Source organism: Aspergillus melleus, assembly GCF_016097325.1.
Source record: "Aspergillus melleus strain CBS 546.65 chromosome Unknown contig3, whole genome shotgun sequence".
NCBI lineage: Eukaryota > Fungi > Ascomycota > Eurotiomycetes > Eurotiales > Aspergillaceae > Aspergillus > Aspergillus melleus.
Window position 1 is genome coordinate 4051710 of NW_025763372.1, and position 13178 is coordinate 4064887.

Sequence of the window (13178 nt, forward strand, 5' to 3'; positions counted from 1 at the left end):
TTGAGCGCTATCTTGGATAGCGTATAGTGTAGGTATGGTGTATTTTGCATGTTGAAGTAACCGTGGGTATTTACCTTTAGTGTCTCGAGAGTACACTTACAGTAATGAGGACATAAATACATAGAGGTCCGGGGCAAGATCTCGGAACCGATGTTCTGGAAGTACGCCGAGTACATGAGATGGTAACGCTCACGGAGAAGTCTCTCTTGAATATTCGAGTGCTGGAATTGCTGCGTGTATCGCGACATTCGTTAGAGTGAGAGTGGTCAGGTTGATCTCATAAACGTCGTCCTCCAATGCTGACGGAGTTGTATCATCTCCAGTTGTATCTTCTCCAGGTGTCAAAGTGTCAGTGTCAGGCTGTCGCTGTCAGGCACTCAGGCCACCATAGGAGCCGAACACATCACTCTATGGCCTGAGGCACCAATGCGCTCATGCCACGTGACTGACTTAGATAATTCAGTCACGTGCCAGCTTTGGACGGTTGCCAAACAATGCTTGGTCAACCGATTCCCGTGATCGAGACCTTTGTACGCTTCTTGAACACCATGCCCGCTTTGTGGCAACGGGAATACCAAACCAATTGTATAGTCTGAATGAGTCGCATTCTGCTAGTGTTATGAGTGTTCTGCAGTCGGGGCAAAAGGCCAGAATACCCGGATCATGACCTCCTCCGAACAATGGGGGACCTTCCTCCATCAGTGTTTGATGCATCGCATCGATGCAGCCGAGTTCAAGAATCTCTCGAAGCTGCTTCTTCAACGATGTCCAATTGGCGAGACGCCGCTCGTGAATGTGTTGCTCGAGACGCGCTTGGCGACCGGCATCAAGTGGGATCCTTTGCTCCCGCTCTATATAGACTGCCTGTGCAAGATGGGCCAGGTGCAAACGTCGACGGTCCTGCACTCGCTGCTTAAATACTCGTCCATCCATGATGGGCCATTTCCGCCCGCGTCGGACCCGGCTTCCAACCCGAAGAAGCCGTCGAAATGTTATACGTTCATGACAGATATTAGGATCATCCAAGATGCGATGCTCTCCATCTCCACGGGCCACGCCCCAAAGAGCCTTGTCGAGGCCGTCGGCATTCTTGCTGCCATCGTGGACTGGATGCAAGCTATTGTCTCCTGGCACAACAATCACCTAGATGCCAGCCAGCAGGCCGAAGGGCTGTTGAGCTCCCCGGACGCAGTCTCCCTATTCGAGTCGCTGGGCATTCTTCTTGCCGCTTTATCCGGCACGACCAAGGGCTTGGACGTTCTGTCTTCAAATTCGCATGAAGGTACCTCGCTTATGTGTCCCCCGACTCATTATCCCATTGGGTCTACCTTTACTAACATTCATCAGCCCTGAACGCGAAGCTGGGCCAGGCTCTATCGGGGTACCTCCCCCTCTGTATGGAAGTGTCATTGGCACTGCGGAACCGATTGGATAGCTTGCAAAAGGAGTTTAACTTATACGAAGAACCGCATTCTAAGACATTGGAAGAATCCATGATGGATAATGTCAACGTGAATGCGCTCCAATTCGAGGCCTCCGTGATGGATGGGCCTATTATAAACTCGAGAGCTGGTCTCTGTATTTATATTAATGCGATGGTATTGACATCTCCGGATCTGCTTATTGGAGAACGACGCTGACTTCTTTTCTCTAGCTTGTGGGCCGCCCTTTGGTCGATGACACTATGTTGCTTAACTACCTGACAAATCGATATGGGGTAGGTCTGTGGTGTTCATTTTGCTATCCCACTGCTAATCAATCCTGGTAGGGCCATAATGAGGTACTGATTGAGGAAATCATCACTGCCGCGTTCGACGTGCTTTCCAATGCAATGTATCGCAATGAATCCAGTCGGACGATGTTTCTGTTCCGCTCGTTCCTGGTCAACAAACTCCCGGCCTTCTTTGCCGCCATGCTCGCGGCGTCTGTAGTGTCCCTGCCAATGGAAATGTGCATCAGCCACGCCCTGAGCCGATTGGATCCCAGGATCTTCCCATCATTCTCGCAGATGTTCTCCATGCAGGGCAACACCGTCCTGTCCGATGTGCGACAAGAGTTTCTGTTTGCTTGCGCTTCTCACAAATTGATACCCGAATCCAGCATCGAACGCTTACTAGGCGAGAACCCCATGCAGACTGTGCCCGTGGGGCATAACAAGGATCACCTTGTGTCGCAGATCAACACGCATCCCGAGCGCGCCGAGAAATTGATCGGTGAAATTGAATCTACAGAAGGCAACGCGGGAGCGATTGTTGGTGCCATCACCGAGGTATGTATGACACCAAGCTTGGTTTTGACTACGCGAATTAACCGTGCGCCAGGTCATGTTCAACCTATGCAACCAGAAGGAGACCATGACTTTGAAGAACATCTGCAACTCGCTCTCTCGCCGCCCCCAGGCTCTGGATGTAATGCTGCTGTTCCGCAGCTCAAGGCAGATACTGCAACCGCTTTGTGCGCTGCTGGATTCCTGGCATTGGGATGAAGATCAAGGAGAAAGTCAACCTGTCTATGATGAATTTGGGAGCATTCTGCTCTTGGTGCTGACATTTAAATACCGATATGATCTAAAACCGTACGACCTTGGAATCGGAAGCAACGACTCGTTTGTTTTGAGATTGCTGGAGCGTGGATCCAGCAGCCAGAAGCTCGACGATCTGAACGAGAAGCAAAATAAGAACCTCGGCTCGTGGATCGGTGCCTTGTTTATCGCAGAGGGCATCAGCGAAGAAACCATGTCGGCTTGTAGTCCGCAGGAGTTTTATCTGCTGGTGACGACTTTGTTTGCCCAGAGCCTAGGGGCCTGTGAAGCAGGGAAATTAGAATTCGAAACGCTCAAGGGGGGCTTTGAATGTGAGAGCCTCACGAACTCTGACCCAATAAATGAGAACTCGGACACTGACATAACCTAGATTTGCTAGAACCATTCCTTCTTCCATCCCTCGTGGTGGCACTGACCTGGCTGGGCAACCATATCTGGGAAAGCGAGCCCGACCCATCCATCCCGTTAAAAGCGTTGCATTCTCTCGTAAACCCCAGCTCGATTTCCGGAGAGGCGAAGGAGATCCATCGGACGGTGTTGAACATCACCGCGCGCCCTCTGGAAGAGCAGCTGAAGGATATTCGGGCGCGCCAGCCGGCTCGCACAGATCTCAAACCCATCCTGGATGCCCTGGAACCCTGCCTCTCCTTCCAACGGACCGGCAGCTGTGGCCGGTCTGAGTTGGATGGCTGGACCCAAGCCCCCGGCTCCCTGCTCGGCAGCATCCGGAGCACGTTCCAGGCACTCATGCTCTGGAGCACCAGTCCGGATGTGAGCATGACGCCGTCCTCATATACCCACCGGCAGCTCATCGCCGGCATTCGAATCCTGGGCTCCGTCCGCGTCCTCGGAGCGCTCCTCGAGGAGCTGAAGCTGCAGACCGAGGCCGGCAACGGGCCCCTGACCATCGACATCGCCGCGGCGATGATCTGCTCGCCGCTGGCCGAATCATTCGCCGTCGAGCAGAGCCACTACCACCCGGTGGATCCCAGCAAGGAGGCACTGCCGGGCTGCCCGATCCTGACGCTCCGCGATGCGCTCCTCATCCAGCACGAGAACGTGGCCAAGATCTCGGAGAAGGATCCTCTGCGCGCGGAGATCGTCGTGCGTCTGCAACGCCGCATAAACGCCCTGTCGGCCCCGACCACCCAGATGCCTAACATCGACATGACCAACATCATCCAGAACATGCAGCTGGGCGTCGACGGCACCGGGCAGATGGATCTGGAGCCGTCCAGGGCCGGCGGGCCCGATGTTGGCGAAGACGACGCGACGAACCTCACGCGCATCATGGGCAACGCGGCGGCGGCCGTGGGGATGGACGGCGGCGTCGGCCAGAATATGGGCGGGGGTCTTGAAACGAATATCGATGACATGTTGAGTGCGGCGGATATGACGGTGGGGAATCCGGAGTTTCTGGATCTGGATATGGAGGGGATGTTCTAATTCCGGCTTTTCTATGTGTGGTTTCTTCTTTGTTTGTATCATTAACCTGAGTCGGTCGGATATATAAGAACCATGAAATAATACCATTTTATATATTCATTGTCAACAAGGATACATGTTCCATAACGATAAAGTCCACGCCACTGTCTCAACTCCAACATGAATTTGAACCCAAAACAAAAAGCAATCAAGTCAATCAATCAATCATAAACCCGTAACCTAGTCCCCGATAGCTACCTAAGTAAGTAGATAGGTAGGTAGATATCGCATTCAACCAGTCAACACAATCAATCATCTATACCCCTAAACCCCCCCCCCCCCCCCCAAGAAAGTCAGCTTACGCTTATATATCCATACCTCCAAACTTGAACACCGCAACTAACCCAACCCAACCCTCCCAGTACAGTTAAAATAAAAATAAATAAAAAATGAGAAAACATAACTAAGAACTCAACGCCTTCCCCACTTTCCCGACCGTTTGGGGGATCCCCGAATGAGGCATTAACTTCTCCGTCAGGGCCCAGGGGTTCAGGGCGCGGCGGTGCTGGTAGGGGATGGGGTAGGCGATGGCGGCGAGGGAGGCGAGGGAGAGGGTTAGGATTGCGGAGAGGTTCATTTTTTTTGTCTTTTCTTTTCTTTTCTTTTTATTTTATTTTCTTGGATTTGGATTTGGCTTTGGCTTTGGCTTTGGGTTGAGGATGGAAGGGTATCGTTTCTTTTCTTTTCGCTTCGTTTTGTTGATCTTGTTTTGTGGAGGATGTGGTTTTGGGTTGGGTTGGGTTGGGTTGGGCTGTTGAAGTATATATCTGAGGAGAGAGATTTGTAGTATATAAGTATAAGGGTACGGGACGGTTCGATGGAGGTGCCAAATGGGATTGAAAAACTGACGAGCAGAAGAGTGAAATTAGATTTGAATTAAATTGACCAGAGTTGATTTCTTCGACCAAGTCAGTGAAAGTGTAGTTCATATAATTCTCTACGATCTTGACATGGCGTGGATCAAGGAGGTTGGGTTGATGGTATGTGGCAATCGGGATGGCATGTTTCGACGCGTTGGTATTTACTTTTGACATTGTAATCATTCATTGTACTGATATTATTGGCAATCTAAACTGTTTCCACTATGTACATACAGTGTAAATCGACATTCCTACTATTCTATGCTATGAATTGAGTAAAAGCTCTTACAAGGGATGTGTCTCGATGTGGACTGTAGGGTTAGGGTAGGCTTACCCAGGAGTCACTACTGTAGTATACTTACCCCTACCTCGGTTGTTATTCTTATTTTGTCTTTTGACGACGCGTGTCGCGTGCAGAACATTAGTACGCCAGTTCATGTATGCAGGAAATCTCCAGTCCCCTCGTAGCACGGGGATTCCCAGTCCAGTTTCCACATACTTACCCCATGCAGTATGTCTGTCCCGACACCGGACCAGGGGTAGGGTAGGCAAGAAAGACTACACCGAAATAATAATCTATCGCCTTGTCTCTGGCGAAAGACAAGAGCGTCAGCAAACAATGCACAATGCGTGATGACTTATGGCAGGCTGCATTGGCAGCTGCACGAGCCATCACATCCGCACGAGGAAGAAGGATTTTTTTAATTTATCCCCGTTGTTGCGTCTCCATTGGCTGTCAGCGTTATGCACGGTCTGCAAAAAGTGGACGAATGGGTTGCCACGAGCTGCACTCTTTTTTTCATTTTTGCCTGTCATACGCTGTGAGCTCCACTTGACTTGACTGAACTGGGGAGGGGACCGAGCTCGAACTATCTTTAGTGTCCTTTCCCCCTCATTCTCACGGTCTCACCCCTCTTGATGGGCCATGAATCATGAATTATGAATCCAGCTTCCGGTGTTCAATATCCGCCGAGGCTGATGTACACGGTGTAGGTTACCGTGCGGTACAGTGCAGGCGGGCTGTTGGACTGGCTGGCGGGCTGACCGTGTAACTCTCTGATCCGTGTGTTTGCTGCAAACCCTGCCTTTTCAACGTCTAGGCCTTGCTTGACCGTGCTTTGGCTCTCGGGCAGAAAGAGGAGTCGACCAAAGTACCATACGTAAACGTGCGTCGGCTTCCATTCGAAAGTGTTTGTTGATTGTTCCGTGGTTTTAGGTGTGCGGCGGGCTGAACTCGACGGGAAAGGAGGCATTTTCTGCAGCTTCGCGGAAGATTCTTCCAGGGTTGGTTGGCTCTGCAGTTTGCGACGCATTCTCTTGACTCAGTAGGGGCAGTTTACCCCCCTGATCTTCTTTTTCTTTTTCTTTTTCTGCCTTTTCCAAAAGCCGAGTGGCCCTGAATCTAGCGGTCAGTCCATCAGTATCAATCAATCAAGTAGGCCCGATCACCTGTCAAATTCATCCCGTACTCACTCGGACCTTTCTCCATAGGAGAATGAACTAAGCATCTTATCACACACGGACATGATCTTGAATTTTAACTGCCCGCCATTAGCTCGGAGACGAGAACGCCATCGATCGGCTGTCACAAGCATCTTTGCCTAGGCATAGGCCACATATGCTCCGATCAGACAGCCAAAGACGATCGGTGTGTAACGAAGCTTGTGATGTGATAACTTATTCGAGACGAGATCCAATCCTGCACGACCAACCAACTTCCCCGCCTCGCCATACGGCTGAGCACTCTCGTGCAGATGTCGGGACTTGATAGACAGCACACAAGACTAGGATATCGACCCAATCAAGCGCATCTCTTCGTCGTGTGGGAAACGCTTCACGATACCACCGTGCTGATCGGTCGGCAGAACCTCCTATCCTGGTAACCCTGCCTGGATCGGCGACGCAGGCTCGGTCCGCACCATCTACTTATAGAATATCCTTACCGTAAGACTGCACATAAGGCCCCGACTAATGCTGCGTGCAGCAGGGCTCTCCATCCAGAGCTGTCAGCGCCCCTGTCCATCCTTCGATCCCCTCGGTACGGAGTACGCGAGCAGGGTTACAGGGTGTCATCCTCCCCTGTCGGTTGTTGGCTTTAACCAATACCTAAGGCACGGAGAATAGATAGTTCAGTTAGCTCTGCAGAAAGATTGGAGCCCGAGGACCAATGACCGACAACGGGAACCTTGACGACAAGAAGAGAGAGGAAAGGATTTTGTTTCCTCATTCCTTCAGATCCTGTACTTTGTGATATGTTCCTTTTCTCGCTCTTGTTGTTTTTTCTTCTTTTTTTGGGCTCACAAGGTTTAGCCTGCTCCATCGGAGCTCGTGCAGAATGCCAGAATCCTCTTTTGGCCATAGTTCCCAGTCCAACCAACCTGACCAGCTCCCTATCCCAGAAAGTGGAGCGCACGAGGGACGCAATGATAGGCAGCGCGAAGGAGCTCCTGGTCTCTGCGCTAGATCCTTAGTCGCGCTGTGGACTCCACCATTACCAACGGAGTTGAAGGGGGCATCCATTGCGACCGGTGCTTTTGCTCAAGGCCCCCATATCCCTATTCCCTATGCATGGACGGAACGAAAGTAAAAAGAAACCATGCATTGTTGTTGTTCCTGACCTGTAAGCGTAAATCCTGAAGGACGGAAGGAGGTGGTCCAGGGGACTCCAGTCGGGATTTCTCCGCAGACGACGGGGACTACGAGGGTCATGTGACATTGACATGGCCCCAAGGGTAGGGATGAGGGATTCTATAACATCATTCTACTATTAGGGGTGACTCGTCGATTGAACGCTGAACGCTGGTCAGAGGAACAGGAGCGCCCACGATCTATCCTAAACACCAGATCCTCCTAGGAGACCATCTAGGAATAGACGCAAATCCAGCCTGTGTCCACCGTTCGACGATCTGACTCGCGCCCATTGGACAGGCCTATCACATCTCGATAGGAAAGGAATGGGATATGGATACGTTGGGTCTCCGGGGAGATCATGAAATGGTCGCAATAAGTATGTCCCTACTCCGTATTACTCGGGACGGCGTAGTCAGTAGACGCGGGATCGGGTTGCGCTGCCATCGGGATTTGGTCATTGGCGAGCTGTACTTTTAGTCCCGAGCTCTGCTAGGTCCCTGAGTCGGTCGCCGCCCTTCCTTCAGTCATTATTGCCGGAATGGGAATTCAAGAGCTCCATCCGGTGGACACACTGGGGCGGTGGGGGGAAACCGAGGCCGATGAAACGCACCGCCGGGGGAGTGGACTGTGGAAGACTGGAAGTCAAAGAACAGACGGGCGACCTAGCAGGCTAGCATCTTAGACAGACGGCCGAGTGACGACGAACGCGGGAGGACGATGTCATTGATCGTCCCATGATGCTCGTGGCAGGTTCATCGATGCCAGACTGCAAGGGGTCCAGTGACGATGCGATTTCCATCATTTTCTGCCCTCGCCGACCGATGCCGTCACGGTGCGACACGTGACTTTCTGGTTCCTGAGCGATCAGGCCGACTGGACTCGAGTCTATCCTTGGGTAACGTAGTTGTTTCGCTTGCCACCACTTGCATTCTACCCACCCCCTGATATCAAAGAGCAGACGAAATGAAGATGGTACGGTCGGACATGACCGCAGGGATCGATCATCCCGTCGCCCAGAGACACGGCAGGAGAAAGCGGTCTTCTCTTTGTTAAGGGGACCGTGATAGATAGGCCGTGACCGAGCCTTGATCCTTTTTCATTTCGTGCCGTTCCGCGTTGCTACGTCGTCTTCCTCCGGTGGGGTGACGTTGTCGCCAGTGTCGCCCAAAGATACCATCTTATTGGTCCAGGAACATCCCGTCCCAGGGTACGCAGGGTACGCGACCATGGCTTGACCACGGAACGCCGAGTGGAGAGTGAAAGGCGCGTGCTCCCTGCGGCACAGGGGCCTGAACCGAGGTTCTGATCCCTGTTTCCCGGTCGCGATCCAGGGGATGGCGGATGTCAGGACTTTGTTGAAGCGACATTCATGATCCCACAATTGGATTCCTCCTCGAAAGGATCAAAGGAGCCCCGGGAGAGTATACAAAGTACAAAGAAAGAGAGAATGAAATTAACGACGGAGGATGCGCCGGTCCGTCGCTTGGATGGGAATGCCTGGGCTCTATCTCCTCTAGTGTCAACTCCCCGTCCATATATTCAGTCCATCCATCCCGTCTAGTCTCCCTAGTGCCTGCTAACGAGTTAGTCGGCGGTTTTAGTGCCAATTGGTGGCCAGCCAGTGCTTTAGGCCCGCATGCGATAGCGAACACGTGCCTGTGACTGGCGGTCGTCCAAGCATTGACCCCAAGACCCGGCTAACGAGTTCTTTGTTCTCTGCCGGCGAGGACCGTCGAAGCTCCTCTTTTCTTTTTTGCCTTCCCAGCTTACGCCGAACGGACTACTCCGTATGTTTTATGGCTCATTATCAGATAGCTGCCGGTCTCGACCGGACTAATTCTCGGCATCAACGGTCGGTATTACCCTGTCCTGTAGCCATTGTGCTACCTGCCGGCCTCCGTGCGCCGCGTACAGAGAGAAAAACCAAAAAGATCCATAGTTCAATAATTCAGCAGATCAGGTCGTCCGTGCCTATCGGCCATATCATCCACCTCTGCCAAAGGCATGGCAAGCGCACCTCCAGACTGTCAGAATATGCAAGTCGGCGTAAGCCCTAGACGCCACTCCACGATCTAGGCGCCACAAAATTTGCCTCGACTGTGCCAGGTCCTAAAGCGACTTGGTCGCCTACTAAGAGAGCAGAAAATCGGAACCATCATCCGGGTCGAGTCTTTGTCTCTTGAGCTCGAAATGGTCTAAACCTTATCGGTCAGGGCAAGGCAATAGTACTAGCTTTCGATGGGAGGGGAGGGGGGAGGAGTCATGGATGGCGAATGGGCGATAGAATATAGAGTATCCGGACGCCCCGAGGCCTCGAAATGGCCTGATGCATGTGCTATATCATATCTCATATTCCTATCCCCCGTCTAGGATCCTGTTGCTGTGGTAGGGATGATCAGAACCCGAGAACCAGGCCGATGGATTCTTTGCATCTGCAACGCGTCTACGTATACCCATCCTGGCGATATATCTAATGTTCTATCGTCATCGAGGGGAGAATGGACGTGCTCTGATAGCACCGCGTATTGTCTGTAGATTCGCAGTAATGTGTGACCTTACCCAATTTCTCAACGCGGTGGATGGGTCGTCGATCATTGACTCCCAAGTGTGGATCAGAAACACACGATGGAGCACAGATAGTCAGGTAATTTGGCCTGCCAACGACCTCTCTATCCTGGGGAAGGATCACATCCGGGAAAAGCCAGCCAGCGCCAACTCCGAGACACAACCTTAACAGAGAAAGACCCAAAATTTGTCATGTATGTCTTCCATCCACAGACGGTGCATATGATTGCGATTCCAACGACCCGGATCAAGAGCTACCCATGTAGAGTTTGGCGCCGAATATAGTCGCCCTCCACTTTTGGGGCGAGTTTATAGACAGAAACCCGCATTGATGGGGACAGTATAAAGTGTAAACTCGGTCAAGTTAGTCAGGTATGCATAAGCCATTACCAAAGGCCCTTTTGGGCTTTTTACCCTTGCGTCGCTATCCTCGTCCTTTCCCAGTTAATTATCCGTTTGCCTGCTCTGACTAGTTAATGAGTTAATACAGCTAAATAGTTAGTTCTCTTTGTTAAAGGCATGGATAAGTCAAGGATTACCGCGCCCGGAGGACTGGATACTGGAATATGTTAATGCATCCTGATTGAACTGGAAGGATTGTGTAGTCCCTCCACCACTTCCGATAGGGCGTGTCTCTGCCGATCGCTAGGTTACCTGCGTCCCTTGATCCTACGCATTGCCCGCGTTCGCCGACTCCACGACCATCGGCCATTATTTAGAGGGAGAGAGAGAGAGAGAGATCCTGATATCCGCCGCCAAGGTAGGGTTGAGGCCATCTTTTAGCCGGGAGTCCTTCGAAAGAGTCTGGAATCTGGTTAGACTGAGACCGTTGCCCTTTAGCTAGTTCCTTCGTACGAACCACCTGCTCCAGAAGTACTAGGGCGGCCGACCTAGACAGCTTGTAGCGGTTTTAGCCTCTTGAGCTTGGGGGAGACCGTCCGGTGGGCCGTGATGCATCACTCCATCCCCTTCCCCTGTTCCCCGTGAGGCCGTGACAGTCGACATGTCGATTTTCTCTACCAAATTGAAAATTGTGTCCTTTTCTTAGGATCAGTTTAGTGCCAATCCTGGTTCCAGTGGCACTATTTTCACAAAGTCCCTTTTTTTATCTCTTTTCTTTCTTCCTTTCTTCTTCTCTCCGCCTGTCGAGGTTACATTGAGCCCAGGTCGCCGCCAGGTCCAGGCGGAAAACCCTTTCTCCCCCTCGCTCTGGTTTTTGAGAACGGATCGGAAGCGCGTGCAGGACCGCATGCTTCCTAGAGGGGGGGGCGTCGCATGAATCAGGAATCTCCAAAGCATGGGATCTGGAGCATTCATCTGAAGGCGTGACGAAATTGGTTGTCTGGGACGAAGGTTCTGTCAACCGTGGGACGGTTTGCTGCGATGTCGATCCCCAACTGAATCCCTCAAAAATTCGTCCTCGCCTACGGTGTATTTACGTTGTTTTTATTGTTCTTCCTCTTTTCATTACTTGGTGTTCATTATTTATGTATGATCTATTTTTCATTCTGAAGAGGGTTTGTCGGCTCTGAGCTCCGTAGGGAATTATAATATTTCATATGATTGTGCTTCCCGTCTGTTAATTATAGTATGCCTTATTATCAAGGCCTCGGGCAGTAACTGCGAGGGGAAAAAGCAAATAAACCAAGGCCAGCCTTTCTTTGCCACCGGTGCCAGTTAGCGGCTTGGCCTGTCGGACGGTCAATCATAATTAGAAGGGGAATCCTTCGACAGGCCGGCCAGACAGACAAACGCTGTGTACACAGTACGGAGTATTGTGTAGTGTGCACTCTGTACACCATACAGGAAAGAAAAGATGCGAATCCGGAGATCTTGAACCCCTGCAGGTCTTTGCACACCTCTCAGTCGGTGGAACGGGGAACCGTGCAGGGAAACGGGTTCACGATTATCTCAGTAGTCGATAGCCATCAAAGGACGGACTCTACGGGGTACTGTCAGTGTCAGTGCCAGTTCTTCGTCGCCGGGGCAAGTGTGAAAGAAAAAAAAATGGAAGGAAAAAAAAATAAATTAACTGCCTCTACTCCGTAGTCTGACCGAGAATTCCAGAAAAGGAGACAATTAATATGGGATGATAGGAAGACCATTATTAGGGTTATTATAAGGATTGCAAAAGTACCGGCAATTAAGGGGCTGGACGTGGTCCGGTTGGTTCCTTTCGAGCCGTTTTTAATATGACATAAATTAATGGGAGAGAGGGGGGAAGAAGAAATAGATTAATCCTGCTAACTTAGCCTGGGACTTTGGACGGAGGGAAGTCAGGCGGCAGGATTCACGGGAGAACAAAAAGCAAGACAGACGGACAGACAGACAGACAGAAAGAAAGAAAACAAGAAAGAAAGCCACTCCAGGTTCCTGTACTCCGCACCGACTCGATTATACGACGGTCGCAAAAGGCGACTCGAGATCTGCCGTCGCCTGGAAGCGGTTCATTGACAATATTCAATTCAAAGTTGCCCGCAAGAAAATGTGATGGCCGATCGTCGCCTGCTTTGGGCGGGGACTAGCACCAGATGGGGTTTAGCGTGGCTGCGCGATGGTTTTTCTGGTTTTTCTGGCTTTTCTTTTTTATTTATTTTTATTATTTATTATTATTTATTTCGGGAATAATCAATTTGTGATTTATTTTATTCTTTTCTTGATTCTGTCAAGAAATCAACTTTGCTTTTTTTTCGTCTTTTTTTCCTTTCTTTTCTTTTTTTCTTCTTTTCTACAACTTCATTCCCGTCGATCGAGGAAGCAGTGATAGAATAGATATTTGATAGCGAGCATTGCTTTCTCAGTTCCCTCTTTCTTCGTTCTTTCGCCTGGTCTTTTTTTGTTCAGGTTTTTCAGGCACCCATTTGGCCACCCACGGATCACCTGCTCCACTCCGATCAATCACTTCTCGTCCCTCTTTCTCTTCTCTTCCTCATCTTCATCTTCTCCCTCCCTTATTTATTTTCTGGTCCGCGATAATCTCATAGTTACTCGGATCTCCAGACTAAAAAACTGGCTAGTAAAGCGTCTCCCACGGTGACCTGACGGGATCGATTTTATAGTCGCGCTGCTCTTTCGGTCTTGATCTAATTTAGACA

At 50.8% G+C, this 13178-nt stretch overlaps 3 protein-coding genes across 3 annotated transcripts; 1 reads left to right on the plus strand and 2 right to left on the minus strand.

Annotated features, from left to right (window-relative positions):
* Positions 1 to 663: 663 nt before the first annotated feature.
* Positions 664 to 3988, plus strand: nut1 (putative RNA polymerase II mediator complex subunit Nut1; the record flags this gene model as incomplete). The annotated part of the gene is made up of 6 exons (XM_046088201.1): positions 664 to 1282; positions 1348 to 1598; positions 1655 to 1717; positions 1769 to 2269; positions 2322 to 2853; positions 2913 to 3988. The coding sequence occupies 6 exons, from the start codon at positions 664 to 666 to the stop codon at positions 3986 to 3988; spliced, it is 3042 nt and encodes a 1013-aa protein (XP_045944171.1).
* A 442-nt stretch (positions 3989 to 4430) lies between these two features.
* Positions 4431 to 4604, minus strand: LDX57_006493 (uncharacterized protein; the record flags this gene model as incomplete). The annotated part of the gene is made up of 1 exon (XM_046088202.1): positions 4431 to 4604. One exon carries the CDS (start codon positions 4602 to 4604, stop codon positions 4431 to 4433), a length of 174 nt encoding a protein of 57 aa, XP_045944172.1.
* A 1242-nt stretch (positions 4605 to 5846) lies between these two features.
* LDX57_006494 (uncharacterized protein) lies at positions 5847 to 6200 on the minus strand (the record flags this gene model as incomplete). The annotated part of the gene is made up of 1 exon (XM_046088203.1): positions 5847 to 6200. The coding sequence occupies one exon, from the start codon at positions 6198 to 6200 to the stop codon at positions 5847 to 5849; it is 354 nt and encodes a 117-aa protein (XP_045944173.1).
* Positions 6201 to 13178: the final 6978 nt, after the last annotated feature.